This window comes from Sturnira hondurensis, unplaced genomic scaffold, assembly GCF_014824575.4.
Source record: "Sturnira hondurensis isolate 20B ecotype Veracruz unplaced genomic scaffold, ASM1482457v3 Scaffold0013475, whole genome shotgun sequence".
NCBI classification, from domain to species: Eukaryota; Metazoa; Chordata; class Mammalia; order Chiroptera; family Phyllostomidae; genus Sturnira; species Sturnira hondurensis.
Genome location: NW_028086106.1, coordinates 106,020 through 130,353, shown reverse-complemented (window position 1 = coordinate 130,353; position 24,334 = coordinate 106,020). Strand labels below are relative to the sequence as shown.

General features: G+C 44.4%; 2 protein-coding genes across 5 annotated transcripts in view; one reads left to right on the top strand and one right to left on the bottom strand.

Moving 5' to 3' along the window:
• Positions 1-11,230, bottom strand: part of CHD1L (chromodomain helicase DNA binding protein 1 like) — a 111,221-nt gene extending 99,991 nt beyond the window's left edge. For 2 of the 4 annotated variants that reach the window (XM_037061622.1, XM_037061623.1), the window contains exon 1: positions 11,069-11,230. In XM_037061622.1, coding sequence (XP_036917517.1) covers positions 11,069-11,207 — 139 coding nt within the window. In that variant the 5' untranslated portion in view covers positions 11,208-11,230. Of the gene's footprint in view, positions 1-1,495; positions 1,538-10,834; positions 10,910-11,068 lie in introns of those variants that run through there. The other 2 variants (XM_037061625.1, XM_037061626.1) reach the window with 2 other exon arrangements.
• Positions 11,182-24,334, top strand: part of FMO5 (flavin containing dimethylaniline monoxygenase 5) — a 105,812-nt gene continuing 92,659 nt past the window's right edge. The window contains exon 1 of the mRNA XM_037061628.1: positions 11,182-11,369. The gene's annotated coding sequence lies outside the window, so the exon portion shown is untranslated. The remainder of the gene's footprint in view (positions 11,370-24,334) is intronic.

Genomic DNA, 24,334 nt, shown 5'->3' with positions numbered 1-24,334 from the left:
TGCTGGGAAGTTATTGATATGCAAACATTTTCTGACTTCCAAACTACTTTTTCAGCAGACTTAGTCACCATTATATTCAAATCCCTAAAACAGCCTGTTAGTGTTATGGGATCTACATGACAGATGAGAAAGTCAACTTGGGAGTTGGCCTCTTTATTGCCTGAGACTTATGCCAATGTCTGTTCTAGGAAATAAGGCATTACTGATACAACACAACTACCACCACCAACACGTAGATTGTACATGTGTCTGCTTAACTGAAACCATTTAAATTTTGCAAAAAATATTGAGACAAGACTAGGTAAATTATGCATAAAAAGGGGTGCAGTGCTCTTAGGTAGGACTAAAAGGATGTTGCACAGAGGGTGTTTAACAGTACACAAGAACAGAAGGAAGTGTCTGCAATTCACATGGAGCCTCTGCTGTATCTCTTCTCTCTCCCTTAGGACCAGAAAATCCAATTTTAGAGAAGAGCCACATCTTGGGAAAGGGAAGACCCCACGCATACTATTAACTATTAAAAATACAACTTTCTGGGTTAAACTCATGGCCTTCAAAAACAAACTAGGCCATATATAACTGTAAAACATTAAAAGAAAATGAGTTTTTATTGACCACTTACTAAATACCAGGGAAAGAGTAAACACTTTATATAAGTTACCTTATATAATATTTATAATGACCCCAAGCAGTATGTAATATCCCCATTTTATAGTTTAGAAAGTTCAAATAATCAAAGATTAAAATGTAAAATTGGCTTCTGAGAAGCTGGAGGTTTTCTTTTCCCCATTCTTCTTGCTAATACAACTGAAATTCCTGAATGTTATAAAGAAAAAAACATAAGTCAAATCTGAAAATGTGGAGAGAAGAGGAAGCCTGGCTAGTGGCCTCAGGACCCAAGAACAACAAGGTGATGAGCTCCAGATTTCTTTTTGCCTCATACATCCCAAATTGGAGGTGAAAAAATTAACGACCCAGAAATGCCTAGAATTCTACCTGTATAGATCATAATGAGACTCCTCTACTACCACCCCCATAAGTGGTGTCCAAGGAGGCCTAGTGGAGATTCAGGACCTTTATCATTGTCCAAAAGTAATAAGGCCACCCTCCAGTATCAATGGAGACCAAGTGGAGAGCCATTACTATCACTCTGAACCAGAGGTAAGGAAAAGCCCCCTCCCTATACCCAGGCATCAACAGAGGCTGAAAGGGGGACCCTGAACTTCTATTTCCACCTGGTAGTAACAAAGCAACAATCCCTCTTCCCCTGTCAGAGCAACATACAACAAAGACTGTTAAACAGAAGATTGAAATAAGATCTGGGCCCTGGCAGGTCTGGTTCAGTGGATTGAGTGTTGGTCTGTGAACCAAAGGGTTGACAGTTCAATTCCCAGTGAGGTCACATGCCTGCGTTGCAGGCCAGGGCCCCAGTGGGGTAATGTGGACCTCAGCTCGTGGGGTCCACCACATTGTGGATGAGGCACGAGAAATTCACAAGGACTACCAAGTCCTGTGGAGGAAAAGGGATGGTACAGCCACTCTCTCAAAAGGAAAGTGCCATGACCTTTTCCTTGACAGGCTTTTATTGGGTTCAATTTGCAAAGGAATAAAGCTTATCAATCACTGTCAGGCAGAAATGATTAAACAATAGATAACATTCAAAGAACTCTGAGGGCTTATTCTGAGTCAGGGTCAGATAGTTAAATGGCCATAAAACTTTGGGAAACAAACTCACTTCCTGCTTGAATCCTTATTATTTAAATTGAGGATATTAGCAAAGTAGGTTTCATAAGATTTTATTCATTCTTTCTTAGGCCAGATCGCCCTAGGGAACCTGCCCTTTCTAGCACAGGGTAGCACCCACCTCCAGCATTGTTTCAGGCTTATGTGAGCAGGGGAATTAAGGCAGCCAAGAGATTAGGAGACTTCTTGCAACAGAATGAGGTCTCAGGCTATGTCAAAGCCAAGGGTCGAGGGACCATCACCCCCTTTTTCTATAGCCCCCCAAGTCCTTCCCTGGGGGAAGGATTCCCTATAGCCCCCATGATCATTCCTGTCTTAGGTCATCCCTCCCTTGAGGAATCTTACCCATCACTGGCTAACTGATCATGCACTGGGGGCCTGGCAGGGTGAAGAAAAAGGAGCAGAGGTGGCACCTCTGCCAGGGAGACAAGCTTTGTCTCCTTGGTTGCTTATGGTCCCAAGCTTGCTCACTCAGCCTTAGCCATGAGGGGGATTATAGCTCCTGAAACCAGGCAGGGCAGTTCCCAACAGTGGGGGGGACACGAGAGGCAACCACACACTAATGTTTCTCTCCCTCTCTTTCTCCCTTCCCCCCTCTCTAAAAATAAGTAAATAAAATCTTTTAAAGTAAATAAATAAATAAACAAATAAGATCCGATGTCTCATAAAGAACTTACTAATGTCTAGCATTGGTTTTTTTCTTAAGATTTTATTTATTTTTAGAGAGAGGGAAAGGGAGGGAGAAAGAGAGGGAATGAAACATCAGTGTGTGGTTGCCTCTCATGTGGCCCACATTGGCAGTCTGGCCCGCAACCCAAGCAAATACCCAGACTTGGAATCAAACTGGCGACCTTTGGTTCACAACCAGCACTCAGTCCACTGAGCTACCCCAGCCAAGGCAATGTCCAGGCTTTAGTAAAAAACCACTCATACCAGAAACTGGGAAGATTTCAAACTTAATGAAAAAAGATAATCAATAGATGCCAACTGCCAGATGACACAGATGTCAGAATTATAACAGATTTTAAAGCAGCAATGATTTAAAAGGCTTCAACAAGCAATTACAAATTAGAAACAGCTGAAAAAATAGAAAGCTTCAGAAAAGAAACAAAAGATATAAAACAGAACTACATGTAAGTTTTATAACTGAAAAATACAAAACAAAACCTTAGTTGACCTGCCTGGGTAACTCAGTTGGTGGAAGCATCATCCCATACACCAAAAGGCAGCAGGTTTGATTCCCAGTCAAGGCACACACCTAGGTTACAAGTTCAGTTCTTGGGCAGGACACATAGCTGGGTTGCCAGTTCAATTCTCAGTCGGGACATATGGGAGGCAACAGATTGATGTTTTTTCTCTCACATCAATGGTTTTTCTCTCTCTCCCTCCATTCCCTAAGAGAACCCAATGTGTGGTTCTCTCCCTAAAATCAATAAACATATCCTCAGGTGAGGACTGATTAAATAAATAAATAAACCTCAGTGGATCACCTCAACAACAGAATGGAGAGAAGAGAAGAAAGAATCAATGAACAATAAAACAGAGCCATAGAAATTACTCAATCTGAGCAGAGAGAAGAAAACAGACTGAGAAGGAATAGGACAGCTTCCCACAACACAGGATTACCCAGCTACAAAGAGATATGGCCTTCCACGTGATAATCAGCAACCCCTGAGGCAGCAGAAGACAGTGGCCTGAGACCTAACAGTCAGGCTAAAGAAAACATCTTGATCTAAATTATATTTCAGTTCCTGAGCCCTGAGATGGAATGACCCCCCTAGCTACTTTCCCACAAGACAGGACAAAGGGATGCTGGAAGAGATCTCAAGAGTGTTACAGAAAACAACTTTGCCGCTTTCGGGTGTACGGAGTGGAACTTTATTGGAGTGGAACTTTATTTTACGTGCCTGGACCCAGAGGAGTCAGTCTCCAAATTCTGGGCCCCAATCAGTGGGGAACAACTGCTTATATAGGGGTGAGGGGCAGTCTGCCACTTGGACTGTTACTTCTGGCTCGAAAGCAAGAAAACGGAACTGCTGATAGGAGTTAATATGAATTTCTTTGTTCTTACTTCCTAGTTACTTAGTTACTTGCTCTCCCTGATCTTGTTGACTCAGCTGCGAGCCCCCCCCCCCGACCCAGGCCATTAGCCATTACATTTATCTTATTGATTCGCCGGCTGGCGCCCTTCCTGGGTAGGCCACTACAAGAGCAGTCCTCAAAACCTAAAGAAATAAATTATTACCCATACCTCACCTCTAAACAATCAGCCCCCAGCATGACCTCAAAACCCTAACCCATGGTATCTTGTGGTTTTGCCTTATATAATCTGTAACCTACATACCATCAAGGAGTTGGGGTTTTTTAGGGTTCAAGCTTCCTGTTCTGTATTGGCCAATTAAACTATTCTTTTCTTCCTAAAAAAAAAACAAAAAAACAAAAAAAAACACTTGGCCTGGTCAGTGTGGCTCAGTTGGTTGGAGCGTCATCCATAACCAAAAGATTGTGGGTTCGATTCCCAGTCAGGGCACATACCTACGTTGTGGGTTCAATAGGTCCCCCACTCAGGGCACATAAGATCCTGGGACCAGGTACATACAATCTACAGTAGAGGTGCATATGGGATGTGACCAATTGATGATGCTTCGCTCTCACATCAATGCTGACCTCAGGTAAGGATAAAAATATATACATAAATACATAAATATATATGTACATATGTGGGAGGAGCTAAAAAATGAAATTATTTTCCGGAGGGCAGATCCTTTGTGATACAGGCTTCACACACCAGGTGAGTGTGTTAGGAACCCATCTGTATCAGTGTGCCAGTTGGCATTGTTGTGGGAAGCTACGTTCAGCATCAGTGAATTTTTTAAAAGATTTATTTGTTTTTAGGAAGGGGAAAGGAGGAAGAGAGGGAGAGAGACATCAATGTGTGGTTGCTTCTTGAGCGCCCCCTACTGGGGATGTGGCCCACAACCCAGGCATGTGCCGTGACTGGGAATTGAACTGGCAACCCTTTGGTTCGCAGTTCAGCACTCAACCCAGTGAGCCACACCAGCCAAGGCTGAATTTTTTTCTTAAGACTCTTTCAACACATCTGCCAATTTCATGATGGGTGACTTATGACCACACCTACCCACACAGCACTGAATGTTCAGCAGTTTTTGACCAAAAATGGCATGATCCCTATGCCCCATTCTCCCCATTCCCCCAATCTCAACTCCAGTGACTTTTTTTGTTTCATGGATGAAAAAAGTCCTCAAAGGGAAATGTTTTACCAATGTGGAAGAGGTGAAAAAAAAAATGGCAGAAGCACTAGAAGGCATCAAAATCGATGAGTTAAAAAACTGTCTTGAGCAGTGGAAAAAATGTCTCATTAGGTGTATTGCATTAAATGGAGAGTACTTTGAAAGTGACTGAAATTTAAACATGTAAGAATACACAATTTTTTAAATAAATTCCAGGTTTTGGGGGTCCCCTCTGGAATAAACACACATATACACACATACACAGAGCCTCAGGGAACTGCGGGACTCTAAGAAAAGATTCACATTCATTCCTTGGCATCCCAGGAAGAGATAAGAAACAGGCTGAGGCTAAAAAATATTCAAAGAAATAAGGGCTGAAAAGTCCACAAATTTGGCAAAAGACCTATAGATTCAAGAAGCTGAGCAAACTTTGAACAGAATAAACTCAAAGAAATATACACCAAGACACATCATAATTAAGCTACTAAAAACTAAAGACAAAAGTATCTTGAAAGTACCCAGAGAAAAATGACAAGTTACTTGGGGGGGCGGAGGGGAATCCAGGAAGCCACTACTCTGTCAGCTCTAGGAACCCCCACCTCAGCCATAATCCACACCAGCTAAATGGATACCCAGTACCCATCTAACCACCTTGAGGTTAGGACTAGTCCCCAAGAAAAATGCAGAAAACCAAAATCCCTCTAAGACTGTAGCCTCCCCCTCTCCTTCCCTTTACAATCCTCCTAGTTATCTCCTCTGTAAAAACCAAGTCACAGGCACAATAGACTACAAGGGAATCTGGGAAATCTAGTCTTTTTTAAAAAATATTTTATTCATTTATGTTTAGAGGGGAAAGGAAGGAGAGAGGGAGGGGAATATCAATGTATGGTTGCCTCTTGTGGGTCCCCTGCTGGGAACTGGCCTGCAACCCAGGCATGTGCCCTGACTGGGAATCGAACTGCAATCCTTTGGTTCGCAAGCCTGCACTCAATCCACTGAGCTACACCAGCCAGGGCCTAGTCTTTCATTTCTAGCCACTAGAATGCAGTAACACAGGCATAGGGGATGAGGAAGGAACAAATTTGAGGTTGTCCATCTGCAATATCCATCAAAGAGTTACCTGAATTCTCTTGCCCACCTTTCAGGTGAATGACAAGTAATGAAAGCAGGGAAAAACAGCAATACATAATAGGTCTGCAAATTCCAAAAATAAAGCAGCCCTAATATATCATTACAATAATTTGGATTTCCAAAGTTCACTGGTATGTATGGGATGTACCTATAACAATATTAAGGGGAGTAAGACCTACTAGAAAGTTTCTGAATCACTAGGAAAAATATTGCAAAACAAAATACTTATTTAAGTCATCAGCTAACGAAAAGTGAATAATTGGTTACATATTTGAGAGGAAAAATAGAATTAAATGTCTTTCTAATAAATTTCTGGGGAATTAAGATTTAAAATATAAAGATGTCATAAATGTACTAGAAGAAAAATATAAGGTCAATAATTACAAATTCAGTGGTAAAGCCCCATCTGTGAGGAACACTAACGGCAAAATCATCTAAGAAAAGGCTGAAAGATTTGACAGCAAAAGCTTCTTAACCTTTACCACTAAAATACAGACATACACCAAACTTAAATGGCAAATAAAAAACTAAAAACCATATTCCCGATACATATAACAAATGTTTAACACCCTCAATGCAAGAAAGATCCTACAAAGCAACAAATACCTCAATTTAAATAAATACATAAGACTTTCGCCAAGATGGAGGCATAGGTGGAAACACTGTGCCTTCTCCCACAACCAAGTTTGAATACAACAAAGGTTTGGAGAACAAAGACACAGCCAAAAGACAGAAAATTGAATTATACGGAAGTCCGACAACCACTAACCGTTCAACGGGGATGGTAAGAGGGGCAGAGCCAGCAGCAGAGCAGGGTCGGGCAGGAAAGATCCCCAGACCTAGGCGCACAAGTGGCCCGGACCCAGTCAGGGTGTGGGGCAGACTGACCGCAGTCGCATATTCGCGCACAGTGAGACGGACCCCGCAGGCGCCAGGGGGCGAGGGCTGACGGCGGTGGCACACTTGCGTGCAGTGGGACGAAATGCGTGGGCCCGGTGACAGTGGCAGCTGCAGCACCTGTGGGGGCCGCGGCGGGAGGCGGCAGATAGGACGCCATAGTTCCTCGTTGACCCCACCCCCACATACAGCCTCACAACCCAGCGACTTAGTTGCCCTGCTCTAGTGAACACCTAAGGCTCCGATCCTGCTAAGTAACGGGCACGAACAGCCCAAAAGATGGTGCAAGAAGAACTCAAAGCCCCAGAGCCGATAACGCTAAGCAACCAGGAAATAGCCAGCCTCTCAGATGCACAGTTCAAGACACTGTTTATCAGGATGCTCACAGAACTGGTTGATTATAGTCACAAATTAGAGGAACATATGAAGGCTAAACTAATTGAAATGAAGGGAGATGCACAGGAAACCAATAGTGATGGAAAGGAAACTGGGACTCAAATCAATGGAATGGACCAGAAGGAAGAACAAAACATCCCACCAGAAAGGAATGAAGAAATGAGAATTCAAAAAAATGAGGAGAGGCTTAGGAACCTCCAGGACATCTTTAAACGTTCCAACATCCGGATTATAGGGGTACCAGAAGGGGGAAAGAAACAGCCACGAGTGGAAAACTTATTTGAACAAATAATAAAGGAGAACTTCCCCAGTCTGGCAAAGGAAATAGACTTCCAGGAAATCCAGGAAGCTCAGAGAGTCCCAAAGAAGTTGGACCCAAGAAGGAACACACCAAGGCACATCATAATTACATTAGCCAAGACTAAAATGAAGGAGAGAATCCTAGAAGCAGCAAGGGATAAGGGGACAGTCACCTACAAAGGAGTACCCATCAGACTGTCAGCTGATTTCTCAAAAGAGACCTTACAGGCAAGAAGGGGCTGGAAAGAAGTATTCCAAGTCATGAAATCCAAAGACCTACAGCCAAGATTGCTCTATCCAGCAAAACTTTCATTTAGAATGGAAGGACAGATAAAGTGCTTCTCAGATAAGGTCAAGTTCAAGGAGTTCATCATCACCAAGCCCTTATTATATGAAATGCTAAAGGGACTTATATAAGAAAAAGAAGATGAAAAATGTTAACAGTGAAAGGACAGCAAACTCACAGCTATTAACAACCACACCTAAAACAAAGCAAACCAAGAGGACAGCTAGATCAGGAGTGGAACCATAGAAATGAAGAACACATGGAGGGTTAGAAATAGGGGAGTGGGAGGAGGAGAAGGGGGGAGAAGGTACAGAAAATAGCCTAGACAGTAGGTAGAAAATAGAAAGGGGGGAGGGCAAGAATAGTAGGGGAAATATAGAATCTAAAGAACTTGAGACATGTGGTTATAAACTAAGGGGGGAAGAATGGTGGGGGAGGGAGTGTGTGGGTGGAGGGGAATGAAGGGGGGAATAGAACAACTGTAATGGTATAATCAATAAAATATATTTTAAAAATGAAAAAAAATAAATAAATACATAAATAAAAGTGGAAATGGGTAAGAAACAAACACAGAAGGAACAAAAGACAGACAAATATCAAGATATCTATCAATACTAGTAAATAAATAAATATTTAACAATAAAACAGCATTTTTAACTTCTCAAATTAAAAAACATCAGTGTTGGTGAGAATATGGAGAAATGAGCCTAAATTTTATATACTCCTTGTTCTACAAATGCTGCCTTTGAGAAACTAAAATTCCTAACTCTAATAAATATTTGGTTACAATAGTATTTATTAGTATTATTTACAACAGCAATAATGTAAGAAGTGAAATGTCTAAGTACACAGGCTGGCTAAATTATGGCATACCCATACAGTGAAATACTCTATACCCACTAAAGTGGTATTAGGGAGAACTAAATAGTCATTTTTTAATTACGGTTTCAAAAAAAAGTATGTACATGAAACCCTGTTCTTGCACCTCTCCTTGGCTCCCCGCTCTGACTCAGAAAAGAAGAAAAAAAAAGATACATGACCCATGTGTAGAACAGGGACTGGCAGGACATATAATTAACAGTTAACAGTAAGAGAAATATGGAGATTAAACTTTTTTTCTTCATGCACAGAATATTACCCTAAATGTTCTACAGAGAACATGTACTACTTTTGTAATCGGAAGGAAGGAAAATCAGTATTTTTAAAGAGATTTTAGATATTTATTTTTTTGAGAGAATGGAAGGGGGGGAGAAACAGAGGGAGAGAAACATGAATGTGAGAAAGAAACATCTATCAGCCTCCTCTTGCTGGTGCCCCTACCTGGGATGCCCAGGCATATGCCCTGACCAGAAATGAACAAGTGGCTCTTCCTCTGCTGAATGGCATCCAACCAGCCACACCAGTGAAGGCTCAGTAAGCATTTTTAACCAACTCACAAAGAACAGTTTCTCAGAACATTAATTTACCTGGCAAATAGAAATAGAAATTTCAAGTTACAATATTACTTTGGTATACCTGTTTTCTACTTTTTTCTTTGCCTCCACTACCAATTTATCCATTTTCACCAACAAGCTTCCATATCTCTCTACGCATTCACTTTTCATTTACTCACTTATCTCATTCTCTACCTTTCATTTACTTTACCTCTTATCTATCTTTTTATTTTCACTAAATCAGCACATACCCACGTGTACATTTCTCCAAGTATATTACCTCCAGTCAATGTTAATGTGCCCACTTTATCCCTCTAGCACATGTTCTCAAAAGTATCATACCTAAAAAAATGCAAATAGGAAAACACAAACATATAAACTTTAGTTAAGATACACCAAGCATAAAGTCCATAAATTCATAACTAAGTTGGTTACGCACCCCCTACAGACAGGGCAAAACACATTCTCAAGCACTCAAAGACTCAAGAAGGGAGAGATCTCTCTCTTTCACATCTGTATCCTGTCCATTCATCTTTACCCTTTATCCATCCCTCTTCTAAGCTGGACACAGATCTGCACCTTTTGTTTCACTCTGAGAATAACAAAACTTCACACTTCCTTGACACAGAGGACATAGTAGAGTTCAATAAATACTCTCTTGTACTTTTTTGAAAGCACTCACACAACCTAGTCTATAATTCTAGGAGGTCAGCGCCCGTATTTGTTATGCTCACCTCTGTATTAACACCTTATAGTATGTGGTACTACGCGACACACAATAAATCATGAATTAACCACTACACCCTTTATTATTCACCCAAGATTCTGTCATACAGAAGTACGCACTGTATTCCCCATTTTATAAATAAAGAAGAAAGTGGAAGAGGTTAGGTCATACACAGGCCAGGAAATAGGGACTGGCTCTCCCTTCGCAGGAGAGCTCAGCCTCGCTTCCTGCACACCTCGGGGAATGAAGGTTTGCTCTTCGGAAACCTTAGGAAAGGAAGGACTAGTGTAAGATGGGCAGTTACGTGTAATGATGAACAGATAAACCTGGTTTAGCAGCACACTTTAAAAATACAGCATGGGGGGGGCGGGGAGGAGCGCGGTGTTAGCCAGTTGGGGTAGAATTCTCCGAGAACTGCGCGTGCACAGTAAACGCAGAAACTTGGAGCTGGAAGGAGATGTGAGAGTTTCGCAGAACTAACAACTGAAATACCCAAGCCAGGCCTGCAAACCCGCCAGCACAGAAACTGTAAATCCAAGCCCGGCGGCGCCACGACGTCCTTCTCTTCTTCAGAGGACGGTCTTCCCTTTAGGACAAGACCTCACCAAACTCCTACCCAACCCCGTCACCCCTGCCTCGGGTCGGGCCAATGACCCAGTGCCCGGAATACCTTTCCGGCAGCGTCCGCCTGCATCACCCTCTCCGCAGGCGGGGTCAATGGCCACCGGGCCCCAAGTGGAGCTCCTCCTCCGCCTAGACCCACAGCAAAGGCGCGAAGAAAGGCCAGACCGTGTGGTCCGCAGGAAAAGCGCCCACGAGACGATTCACTCAGGGACCGGGCCCTGAAAAGGCAAGTCCCAGTTAACTTGTCGGGCGGGGCGGAAGTTTGCCCGGAGCAACTGACCTGTAAGGCCCCACTGCCTTAAGTCCTTCTCCTGCACCCGCGCCCCGGTCCACGTCGCCCCTGCTTGGCTCTGGGTCCTAAGGGGAAGTAAGAACCCGGGCATGCCGCCCCGGCCTGTCCCACTGTCCTCACTCTCCATCAGGCCCCTTGAGGCTCCGCCCCGCGTCGGCCGCAGCGCTTCCTTCCGGACCTGCACCGCTGACCCGAGGACGCAGCCGCCTGCCGGGCGCGCGTCTTGCACTGAGTTCCGGAAGCTAGCGACTGTTAGTTACCCTTCAGATTCACCCAGGATTTCCTGCGGGTGGTTGCATTCAGGGCCGCTGGATTCTCACTCCTGTGCTTCTGGTGGTGCTTATGAGCACTGTAGGCGATCGGCCAGAGACACTCATTAGGGCATTAGCATGCGCTCGTCGTTCACTTTAACAAAATTGTCCAATGCCAGGTGCTTTGCTAGGACCTGGGACCATAGAATTCAGTGAGATATCATCCCTGACCTGCAGCTATTGACAGGGAGATTGTAAAGGCCAGAGTGCTTTCACTTTACACTAAAAATAAATTGGTTTGGGCCCCCGAAATCTTATTTACTCCCCGTTGACTGGGAGTAAGTAGTCAGGAATCTCTCAACCGTATAGTACGTTAAAGTCACAAAGATGTCATTGCCAAGATGGATTTCTCAAGTGAATTATGGGGAGCAAACTGAAGCAGTGTGTTAGGTTAGGGGTCATCATGACTCAACATTAACTTTGGATTTATGATGTAGTGGTTTATGATTAGTGGGGTACCACCAATACAAATACTATAACAACCAAAAAGCTGCATTTATTGATGTAGTTAGACATACTGCCCTAGGGCCTTAACATGTATTTATATTCTCGTTTAAGCCTCACAATAACCCCATAAAAATACTATAATTGTTCCCACATTGCAGATGAGGAAATTGCAAATGGTGATTGGCAAAGTTGGAACAGAAACCACGTTATTCTCTGGGTAATGTGATTAGGATACTGTTCTTACTTACGTTAGGTTAATCTTTGTGCTTGCTGAAAGGTTTTCTTAGGCTCCGCCGAGAAAGAAATGCCAATTAGCCACAAAGTCAGGCAATAAAGAGCTTTATTGGGGTTTGTGCACCCAGGTGAGGTTCTCCAGTCCACAGAGTGAGGTTGGGGAAGTCGCACCCAAGCAGGGAATGTGGGTTTCATTTTTGTTGGCTCCCCATGGGAGCTGGGGATTTGTCCCCTCTGAACAAAGCGGCAATACAGTATTGGTGGTCTCTTCCTCAGACTCAGGTTGCTATGCGTATGTACTGCCCTTCCGGCTCTCTGATTGGACTTCAGCCATACTTTTCTAGGCGCCATTTTGATTATCCACCATCTTGATTGTAGCCCGGAGGCCGTCTTGATTGTAGTCCAGCTGGGTTTTCTTACCCCACCCACCCAAACACTTGCATCTTCAGTGAACTCAGATTAGAGTTGCACTTCAGCCCTGGCCTAGTGGCTCAGTTGATTGAAGTGTCCTCCCCTGCACCAAAAGGTTGCAGGTTCATTTCCATAGGGGCACTTAGGAGAGGCAACAGATTGATTCTCTCTCTCTCTCTCTTTTTCTCTCTTTCTTTCCCCTCGCTCCCCTCTCATCCTCTCTCAAATCAGTGAACATGTCCTCTGGTGAGGATTAAAAAGATAATAACAATAAAATTGCACTTTGCCACATCCTCACCTACCCTCAAAATAGAACAGGGAAATTGGTTGTGACCTACAAAAGAAATGAGTTTGGGTCGATTTATAAAAACTCAAAACCAAAGCACTATTGTGTGAAGCTAATTTTGTGTCTTGAGTCATTCTGTAAATACTGATTGAGTACCTACTATGTGCCACAGACTCTTTAGGCATTGGAGACAGAATCTACTAATCACAAACTTAATATAATTAAATTAAGCTTATATATTAAAAGAGGAGATAGGCAATAAGCAAATAAAAACCAGGTAGTAATCAATGTTAAAAAGAGAAACAGAGCTACATTGATTTCCACTTGGGTGTTTTCTCAAAATCTTAAAATATATGTGTATCTATTGCTTATTTCTCTGGAGGGGTTTCTGTCTTGTGTGGCTGCTGTGAATGGATTTTTGTGTTGGCATTTCTATGTTTGACTTACCTTCTCCCCTACAGACTTACCCACTAAAGCATCAATATTAACCACCTGCCATTCAAACAAAAGGGTGCTTTTTATTATCAACTTAAATTACATTTGTTTTAGTTTAGCAGAGCAGGGGTGATAGCTATAAGCAAAGTGTTCTGTTGGTCTATTGAGAGTCTGATATCTACTGTAAAATATAGCTAAGAAATGTAGCTGAGAGGTTCCAAGTCAGCCTGTTAGATGATGCCTATAAAAGTTTTACTTGCAAAAAAAAAAAAAAAAGAATCTATAGAAAGGAAAAAGGTAGAAGCAGCTAGGCCCATTTAGGAACTCCTGTTGGAGTTTGGGCAAGAGATGATACTTGTCAGGCCAGCATGGTGGCAGTGCAGTGGTGAGCAGTGGTCAGATACTATCAATATATTGAAAAGGAAGAGCCTATAAGATACCCTGATCAAGCATCTGAGAGAAGTACAGAAATAATGGATGATTTCAGGGATTTGGCCTGAGCAACCAGGCCAGTAGAATAGAGTTGCTGTTTATGAAGGGGGTAAAGAATGAAAATGAGAAGTTTTGAGAAACATCAATAATTCATTTTTGACAGAGTAGCATAAAAGTTATTAGACATCCCAGTTCAGATGGTGAGTAGATAATCAAATAGATTGGTCCAAAGTTCAGGGGAGAGAATATATAAATATGGAAGTCATGATTATAGGATGGACGTTAAACCTTGGTACTAGATAGGATGACTTGAGGGATGAATGGAATTAGAAAGGAGACAAAGCCTTGGATAATTAAACCAGTATTTAGAAGTCAAGAAGATGAGGAAGAACCAGCAGGAAAAAATGAGAGCAGCTTGTGAGATTGTATGAGAAGAATGTGATGTACCTGAAGCAAATGATTAGGAGTTACAAAAAGAAGGAAGTAGGTTGTCTGTGTCAAATGTAGAGTAAAAATTCTGTAGAGAAATAACCACCAGATTGAGCAATATGGTGGTCATTGATGACCTTGACAAGAACAATTTCTGTATGTTGTGGAATAAAAAGTCTAACTGGAATGGATTTAAAAAGAGAGAATAGGAGGAAAGAAAGTAGAGACAGAATTCTCACACCTCTTTCAAAGAGTTTTTCCATAAAAGGAAAAAGAATTACTGAAACCAGTAATTGAAAGGGGATATAGAGTTAACCAGAGGCATGGAAGAAGATAGACTGATCCATCACGTAACCACTCCTGGACCTGCAAGCTGGACACAGGTCAAAATGGAGATTGCTTACCACAAACCCTGCTTAGAGATGCTCTGAACATAATTGATATTCATTTTGAGATAAATCAGCACCACACTCCTGCCTCCTACTACGTGCTGGTTCCTGGACATTGTCCTGTTCTGATCAAGCATGTAATTTCCCGTACTTGGTAGCATTCATGTATTTGTACCCATTACTATTCACCCCTTTTACCCTATATAATTCTTTCAGACCTGTCAAATGGTGTGGAGATCCATTTTGTCTTGCAGATCAACTGAGACACACCCTGTATGTAAGTTTCCCTTAATATACTCTACCATTTACCAAACTTGAAGTGGGAATGAGTCTGGTGGTCAACCAAGTATCCACATCTCACCTGTGGAGACACAAGAAATTCAGAGTTCTCTCATGTTGAGGTTCCATCATAACTTCATTTCCTTGTTTCAGCATTTGTTCGTCATATGCATTGTTAGGGTAGGCAGGGATAGGAGGAAGCTCCAGCTGGACTTTGCCAAGATGGACATCCTCACAGTAACCTGAATCCGAGGAAGAGACCACCAATGCTGTACTGCTTCTTTGTTCAGAGGGCACCAATCCCCAGCTCCCACGGGGAGCCAATGAAAATAAAACCCCACTACATTCCCTGCTTGGGTGTGACTTCCACGCCTCATCCTGCAGACTGTGGAATCTCACCCGGGCGCGCAAACCCCAATAAAGGTCTTTATTGCCTATTTTATGGCTGATTGGCATTTCTTTCTTGGCGGAGCCTAAGAAAACCTCTCATTTGGTGCTGAATCCCGGGAGGGGTTGTTGTCTGCTGTTGTCTGTTGTTGTCTGAAGACCACTCCTCTGCCTACTCCCCGAGAAAGCTTCATGGCCATCCCACCAGTCCGGAGTAAGAACCAGGGTAAGTGCCGCTGCCCTTAAGTTTCTGGTCCCCAAATACCGATTCCAGGCCCCCGTCTGCTGGAGAGACTGCTCTCCACCAAATTGCAGCGCTGCATCGGGGTAACCCTTCCGGGAGAGACTGCTCTCCCTCCGCTTGAGAGGTCCTAGGCACTGGTGGAGACGTCCCTGGACCTAGATCCTCATTTTTACCAACCGAATCCGCAGATTGGGTTGACAGACACTGATTCCCATCTGCTGCTCCTCATGGGACCAGGAATGGAGGGGCAGGAGTCCAAGGCAGATCCGAAATCATCTCTAGGGTGCCTTCTGAAAAATTTGAAAGCAATTGATCTTAGCCTCAAGCAAAAACAGCTGATTTTTCTATCCACTATGGCCTGGCCATTATATCAGCTCAATAATTGTGAGATCTGGCCTCCTAAAGGCACTTTTAATTTCGTTACCCTTACTGACCTAAATAATTTTTGCAGATGGACTGGCAAATGGTCTGAGGTCCCCTACATTCAGAGCTTTTGGGCCTTGTGCCCCCACCCCCCCAGCTCCCTGGCAAGTTCTCCTTGCCCAAGGGAACTCTGACTCCATCCAGCCTCCTAAGCCTGCTGCCCCAGAGCCTTCCTCCCCCTTTTCTGATCCCCCTGAAAACCCTGCTACCCCTCCTCCTCCTTATCAGCTCTCTGCTAGCAGCTACTCCAGCCCCACCCTCCCCTCTCAGCTGGATTCACCCCCTCCCTCTGAAGACCTTTCTTCCCCAGTCAGCTCACAAACTCGCTCTGGCCTGAATCTGGAGGCCCTAGACTCCCGCATTTGCCCCCTCCGGGAAGTGGCAGGAGCAGAAGGTGTATTTCGGGTCCATGTTCCTTTTTCACTAGCTGACCTCTCTTCAACTGAAAAACGCCTAGGCTCATTCTCCACCAACCCTACCAATTTTATCAAGGGATTCCAGTACCTAGCCCAGGCTTATGACCTCACATGGCATGACCTGCACATCATTTTAACGTCCACTATGACCCCGGACGAGCGCAACTGCCTCTGGACTGCAGATAGGGCTCATGCAGACCAAACCCACACCACTAATCCTCTAATGCTAGAACAGGCTGAAGCCGTGCCAGAGGCAGAACCAGGCTGAGGCTACCAGGGAGGACAGGCGGGTTGGAGACGCTGCGACCAAATGGTCAAGTGCCTCATAGCAGGTATGCACCAATCTGCCTAGAAAGCAGTCAGTTACGATAAGCTCAGAGAGGTTACCCAAGGCCCCGGAATAATCCAGCACTGTTTCTCAACAGATTAAACGAGGCAATGGTGCTCCATACCTGCCTTGACCCGGCTTCTAACGCTGGGGCCGCTGTCCTAGCTACTCATTTTATCTCCCACTCCACCCCAGATATTAGAAGGAAAGTAAAAAAGGCCGAGGATGGACCTCAAACCCCCATCCGAGATCTGGTAAATATGGCATTTAAGGTTTTCAATAACCGGGAAGCAGAGGCTGAGGCTGCCCACTACGCTCACCTTCAGCAAGAGGTAGCCCGGCAAACCCAGGCCATACTGGCGGCCCTGTGACCGGCGACAAACACCGGCATGGGGGGGTGAAGCCTAAGTCCGGGCCAAAGAACACCCCACCAGGGGGCCTGTTTCAAGTGTGGCAAAAAAGGGCACTGGGCTCACTAGTGTCCTCAACCCCAGCCACCAAGGAAGCCTTGCCCCGATTGCCAGCAACTTGGCCACTGGAGGGATGCCTGTCCCCTTAGAGGCTCGTCCCCAGTGTCTCCACATGGGGGACCAGCTGATCAAGGTGAGGACTCTTCCCTGGTTGCTCCGGGACTTCTCGGACTCCTAGGTGACTGAAGCAGCCCGGACTCGAAGCCCCCATCACCCTCGCTGAGCCCAGGGTAACGCTACAGGTAGTGGGTAAGTCCCTCTCTTTCCTAGTGGACACGGGGGCTACCTACTCTGTTTTACCATCTTTTTCAGGACCTCTTACTCCTTCCCAGATCTCGGTCATGGGGACTGACAGGACCCCGTCTAGCCCATGGTGAACCCCCCCCCCCGCCCCGCCACCCGCTTAGCTGTAGTCTGGACGGCTTTCTCTTTTCCCATTCATTCCTTGTCATACCCTCCTGCCCTATTCCACTCCTAGGATGGGATGTTCTGCAATTATTAGGCACCACTCTTCGGATCATGCAAACCTAACCCCTATAATACTCTCTCTCTCACATTCCTCCTAATACAACCCACTTCTAAGTTCTAGACCTCAAAGACGCCTTCTTCACTATCCCACTACACCCAGAGTCCCAGTTTCTTTCCGCCTTCACATGTTCAGACCCTGACACTGCTCTATCACAACAGCTCACATGACAGTCTTGCCACAAGGGTTTAGAGATAGCCCCCATTTATTTGGTCAGGCTTTAGCTCCTGTGTCCTAGGTTCCAACAAAGTCCTCCAATATGTAGATGACCTCCTTCTCTGCAGCCCCACTTTGCAAAATTCCAGACAATATACTGCAGATCTCCTTAACTTCCTTGCCCAAAAAGGATACTGAGTCTCCCCTGACAAGGCTCAGTTGTCAAGCCAACAAGTCACCTACTTAGGTCTCACCCTTTCGCCTACCTCACGTAGTCTCACAGTGGACCGCACTCAGCTCCTCTACAATCTCCAACCACCTACGACAGGAGATCAAATTCTATCTTTTTGGGGGCTAATTGGATTTTTCAGAAACTGGGTCCCCAACTTTGCCCTACTCGCCAAGCCGCTATATGAAGCAGCCAAAGACGCTCCTACTGGCCCCCTCACATCCCCCAAGTTAGTGCAAAAAGCCTTTACTGTCCTGCGAGACACGCTGCTACAAGCCCCCTCCTTGAGTCTTCCCAATCCCTCCCGTCCTTTCCATCTGTTTACAGACGAGAGACAGGGAATCGCGGTGGGAGTCTTAGCTCAACCGGTAGGCCCAACATACTGCCCAGTTGCCTGCTTATCAAAACAGCTTGACCCTACCCTACATGGATGGCAGCTGTGCCTCCGGGCATTAGGGAGCATGGCTGAACTCGGGAAGGAAGCCCTCAAACTCACTCTATGCCAACCTGTTACCGTATTTTTCTCTCATCGCCTTACAGACCTGCTATTCCACCAAGCTCTTTCTCTCTCTTTTGAGCCCTTCCTGTCTACAGGAATTCCACCTCCTGTTCGTTGAGGGGACGGCCCTGTCTCTCCAGCTCTCACCGTGCCTCAACCCAGCTACCCTCCTTCCAACCCCCACTACAGACATAGAGCCTGCCCTCTCTTGCCCAGAAGTACTAGACTTCCTGGGTCAGCCTCTAGACCATATATCTGACAAGTCCCTCCCTGAGACAGATCTCACTCTGTTTGTAGATGGAAGTTCAGTGCTCAGAGCTGATGGCCAAAGATGAGCAGCCTATGTGGTAGTAACTTTGACTGAAACCCTTGAAGCCAATAAGATTCCTAAAGGTACCACCTCTCAGAAAGCTGAACTCATAGCTCTCACCGGGCACTTACCTTAGACAGGGTAAGAAGATTACTATCTACACAGACTCCAAATATGCTTTCTTGATTGTTCATAGCCACTCGACTTTGTGGAAGGAAAGGAGCTTCCTCACTACTAAAGGTTCACCTGTTGTTAACGCCTCTCTCATTGCCAAACTCCTCCAGGCGACAGACCTACCCATTGCCATAGCAGTGGTCCACTGTAAGGGTTGCCAGGCCTCACAGAACACTGTTTCCTGTGGCAATGCCAGGGCAGATGCTGTAGCTCAAGAGCTCACCACACAAGCCCCGCCACACCCCATCCTCTTTCTGACCACTGATATTCGCCCCGCCTATACCCCCTGAGAATACTCCACTCTCCTCCAGCAGGGTGGGCACCCAGGAAATGAGGGATGGGTCTTCCTCAATGGAAAAATAGCCCTACCCCAATAATAGGCCACTTCACTTCTCTCTAAAATTTACCAATCTTTATGCATTGGTCTGAAAGCTCTGATAAGGTTTCTAGACCCCTTGTTTATTCATCCCACTCTCTTCCAAGCCATCAAGGAAGTCCATTCTAAATGTGCCATCTGCTCCAAGATATCCGCCCAGGGAGGAACGAAGCCTCAGGTCCCGGGCCATCAACTACATGAACACCTCCGAGACAGGATTGGCAGGTCAACTTTATGCACATGCCTCCCCACAAGAAATTCCACTACCTTTTAACCTTTGTTGACATGTTTTCAGGTTGGATTGAGGCCTATCCCATGACAAGAGAAACAGCAGATACAGTAGCCGACTCCCTCCTCAACCACATCATCCCACGATTTGGGCTGCCCTCCTCTATCCAGTTGAACAACGGCCCAGGCTTCATCTCCCAAATCGTCCAGCATGTCTCCTCCTCCCTTGGCTTCACCTGGAAGCTGCCCATCCCTTATCATCCCCAGTCTTCTGGTAAAGTAGAATGGGCTAACAGTATCCTGAGAACCCACCTAACCAAACTTACCAACAGGACTTAGGCCTTTCAAAGTACTGTACGGCCGCCCTTTCCTTATTAACCATAACCTGCCAGTATATACTCCTCCTTTGGCCTCCTATCTGCCCTATCTCTCTCTTCTCTGACATCTTCTCCATGAACATGCAGACAGAGTTCTTCCTCCTGTGGGGGGGTGTCCGGAGACAGGCCCAGTCACTCTCCTACAGCCTGGAGACCAGGTATTACTCAAAGAGCTCTGACCTGGATTGCTCCAGCCCAAGTGGACAGGACCTCATACTGTTATTTTAACCACCCCCACAGCAGTGAAACTGGCAGGTCAGCCAGTGTGCGTCCACCTCTCCCGCCTTAAGCCGGCCCCTTCCTCAGGTAACAGGTCAGCGTAGCCCATAGGAGATACCCAAGTCCGCTTTACTAGAACTCCAGGTTCTCCCAGTGAAGTCTCTACAAATCCTCCTCCTCCTCCTTCTTGCTTACCCATCCCTGCCAAAAACCCCTCCTAAACAACAAACCAAATACCTTTGTACATGAAATATATCGCAGAAACGGACAGGTAAATTCTCGCTCTGTCACTTTTGCAGACTGCCCTCCCACTGGTTGCTCTACATCCATCCATCTCTCTGCTCCCAAAAGTAGCTTTAGAGGGCTAGACAGCTGGACTGACTGGCATGGATTGCACATTCTCTGCTTCCTCTATGACCAAACAAAAAAGTAAGTGCAAACTCTGGCCACACACACATGAGGCTGCCCCTACTGCCGCTCCCCTATTGTGGCAGTTCCCATACCCACTCCCCTCAAGGACATGAACTCCCTGACACCTTTTTTCCTAAAGGATGTACCTCTCTTTCAAAACATATGAATAGTCCCAAAGTATGCTACACTACTGCAGGTGCTTCCTCATGCAACCAGACCGTGCAGATATCGGGAACCACTACCAGCCCCCCAGGTATGTTTTTCTGGTGCAATGGAACGCTGCTGGGGACCATTAACTCCTCCTCAGCCTTCCCCCTGCTTCCCAACTGTGCTGCCCCCACAGCTTACACCAAGACCCCACCACTCTTGAAATAACCCTGTGGTGGCGTTCCCTATTTTTTACCACCCTGACCCCGGTCCTAGGGCCAATCATAATAATCTGCATACTACTAATGCTTGGCCCCTGTTTTCTGAGATTCCTCCAGGAAAAAATTCGCAAAGCTTCCAGGGTTACTTTTCACCAGATGTTGCTTCAGACACAAACCTCCTAGCCCCTCCCTGGCCAACTAGAAAAAGCTGACCTCTAGGCCCTCCCCCCTACGCCCCTCCAGTCAGCAGGAAGCAGCCAGATGAACACCTTGTCCCTTATCCTATCAAAGAGGTCAGAATGTTAGGGTGGGCGGGGATAGGAGGAAGCTCCAGCTGGACTTTGCCAAGACGGACATCCTCACAGTAACCTGAATCCGAGGAAGAGACCACCAGTGCTGTATCGCTGCTTTATTCAGAGGGCACCAATCCCCAGCTCCCACAGGGAGGCAACGAAAATAAAACCCCACTACATTCCCTGCTTGGGTGTGACTTCCACGGCCTCTTCCTTGCAGACCGTGGAATCTCACCCGGGTACACAAACCCCAATAAAGCTCTTTATTGCCTATTTTATGGCTGATTGGCATTTCTTTCTCAGCGGAACCTGAGAAAACCTCTCAGGCATGACTCAGAGATACAGGTTCTAAAGGTCAACAGGAACAACACACGCACAGTGCAGAATATCTACTCAATGGAACATCATGGGCAGTCAGCTTTGGTAGACTGTATTACTTTTCCTACCATAACCTTTCTCCCTAGTAAGATGATTGTACATCCATGCCCTTCAGCATGGATGACTAAAGTGCCTCCCAGGAGGCAGAGTCCGTTTGATTTGCTTTGATCAGTGCAATTCAATTCAAGTGGATGTGATGTTCTCTAATATATGAATTAAAACCCTAAATCTGCTTGATTAGAGTGTTTCTATCCTTTGCTATAAGAACTATACAAACGAAATAGGGGCCACGCTGGTTAAAATCTTTCCCAGTCCATGGCAGTACAAATTCATCTCATTGAAAATAAGCTTTTAAAAATATATATGAGTCCATAGTATGGAATCTCATTATAGAGTCCTTCCCTATTTTGATGAACATTTATAAAGTTATTTCAAAATTTTCACTATTAATGCTAGCTTACAATTGTTGAACTCTATGTATTGTACCATGACGTGCTGAACACCTTATATGTATTATCTTCTTTGTTTCTCACAACAACCTTATAGTTCCTTGCAACATCCTCACTTTACTGATGAGAAAACTGAGACACAAAAAAAATGTTAATTTGCCTTTGGTTAGAAGATTAGTTGATGGTAGAGTCCACAAAGTCTGGCTCTATCATGTAAGTTATACCCCAAACAATGCTGAAATAAACATTTTTGGTTTTACATAGAGCAACTATTTCCACAGGAAATCCTGCAAGAAAATGATAGGTTAAAGGACATACAATTTTGATAAAATTGTTCCACAGTGGAAGGTTCATTTCCATCACTTCTCCAAAACTGAATATGACCAATTTTTTTGTTTTGTTGTGTTTTTGAGTGTGAAAACAGATATCTCATTGCCAAAAATTTCTTAGGCTACACATCTGACTGAAGATCTTTTCATAAAATGATGGGCCATTTTTAATTTCTTTTTTTAAAGATTTTTTAAATTTATTTTCAGAGGGGAAAGAAGGAGAGAGAGAGAGGGATATATCAATGTATGGTTTCCTCTCATGGGTCCCCTGCTGGGAACTGGCCCGCAACCTAGGCATGTGCCCTGACTGGGAATCGAACCGCGGTTATTTGGTCCGCAGGCCCGCACTCAATCCACTGAGCTAAACCAGCCAGGGCCCCGTTTTTAATTTCTTTATTGGATGGTCTATTAATATCCTTTGCTTATTTTCTGTTCTGGTGTTTATCTTTTATAGTTCTGTGGAAGCTTTTCACACATCGTAAAGTTTTATCTTTTGTTGAATACGTTGCAAATATGTTCTCCTGCTTATAGATTTTTTCTTGTTTAGTGTTATTTATGTACAAAAGTTTTGAATTTCTGAGCATAAAACATTTCCTTCACTTTTCTTGAATTTTCTCTTTGTTAGAAAGGCCTTCCTTTTCTCCCAGATTAAACAAATATTTTTCTGTATTTTGTCCTAGTATTTTCCTAGTTTTGTTTTTTACATTTAACTTTGGAATTTGTTCTTCTATATAATGCAAAAGCAGGACTTAACTTTAACTTTTCCCCAAATAGGTAAAAACATCATTTATTAAAAATTCATCTTCCAGTGATTTGAAATAGCATGAAGCTTCTTTTCACACAATTACTACACTGTTCCAAATCATCATGTTATGGTTTATTCTGAAATATTTGTTTTCAGTTTTGGTCTGTAATGTTTTAAGGGTTTTTTAATTAAATTTGTTGGGGTGACATTGGTTTACAGGTTCGTATAGTTTTCAGTGTACATTTCTATGAAACATGATCTGTATTGCCCATCACCCAAAGTCAAATCATCTTTCTTCACCATATATTGACTCCTTTATTCTTTACTACACCACAAACCTCTTCCCCCTGGTAACAACCATACTGTTGTCTATACCTATGAATTTCTGTTTTACATCCCACATTTGTATGAAATCATATGCTTCTTAATTTTTTCTGACTGACATTTCACTTAGCATAATATCCTCAAGGTCCAACATATTGTTGCAAATGGCAGTATTTCATCTTTTCTTATGGCTGACTAGTATTCCACAGTATATATGTGTCTCAGGCCCCGGCTTGGGGGTCCACAACATCGTAGCTGAAATGAAAGAAATTCACACGGACTACCAAACCCCGTGGAGAAAAAGGGTGAGCGGCTTCTCTCTCAAGGGGAGCAAAAGCCTCGGCCCTTCCTTCAATGAGCTTTTATTGTCTTTCTGGGTATATCACAAGAAGGTCCTCATTAACTATACACAGGTTAGCATTAGGTTGTTACCATTTACAGAAAACAAAGGAGAGGATGCTGGTAATCCCATCACAGAAGAGGGATATTTGCAAATGAAAAAGCCAAAGTGGTCGAACAGTATACTCCTTGGAAGGTTTAACATGGATTTTAGGAAGTTACTTTGCTGAGAATGTTTGCTATCTCAGTTCATGGTGAGAGAGTTTTAGCAAAAGCAAGACTCGAAGCGGCCTAGGCACATTGCAGGCCAGATTCCCCACGGGAGAACCTATCCATGGGTGTAGGTACTGTGCATCAGACCTTCCTCTCCACTGGGAGCTGGGTCCACACCACGAAGAATGGTCTTCTACATCTCCCCCTTTGTTTTTGTTTAGGACCGCTATAGATCCCACAAAGCTTACTTCTTGCTGCTCTCTCACATGACCCTGGGAAAATAATTCACAAATGCGTCAAGTACACAGCATTATTGTAATCTGTGAGCGACTAGTGGTTCCATAGACCCACATTCTCCGATTAAGCCCATCAATCACTGTCAGGCAGTAA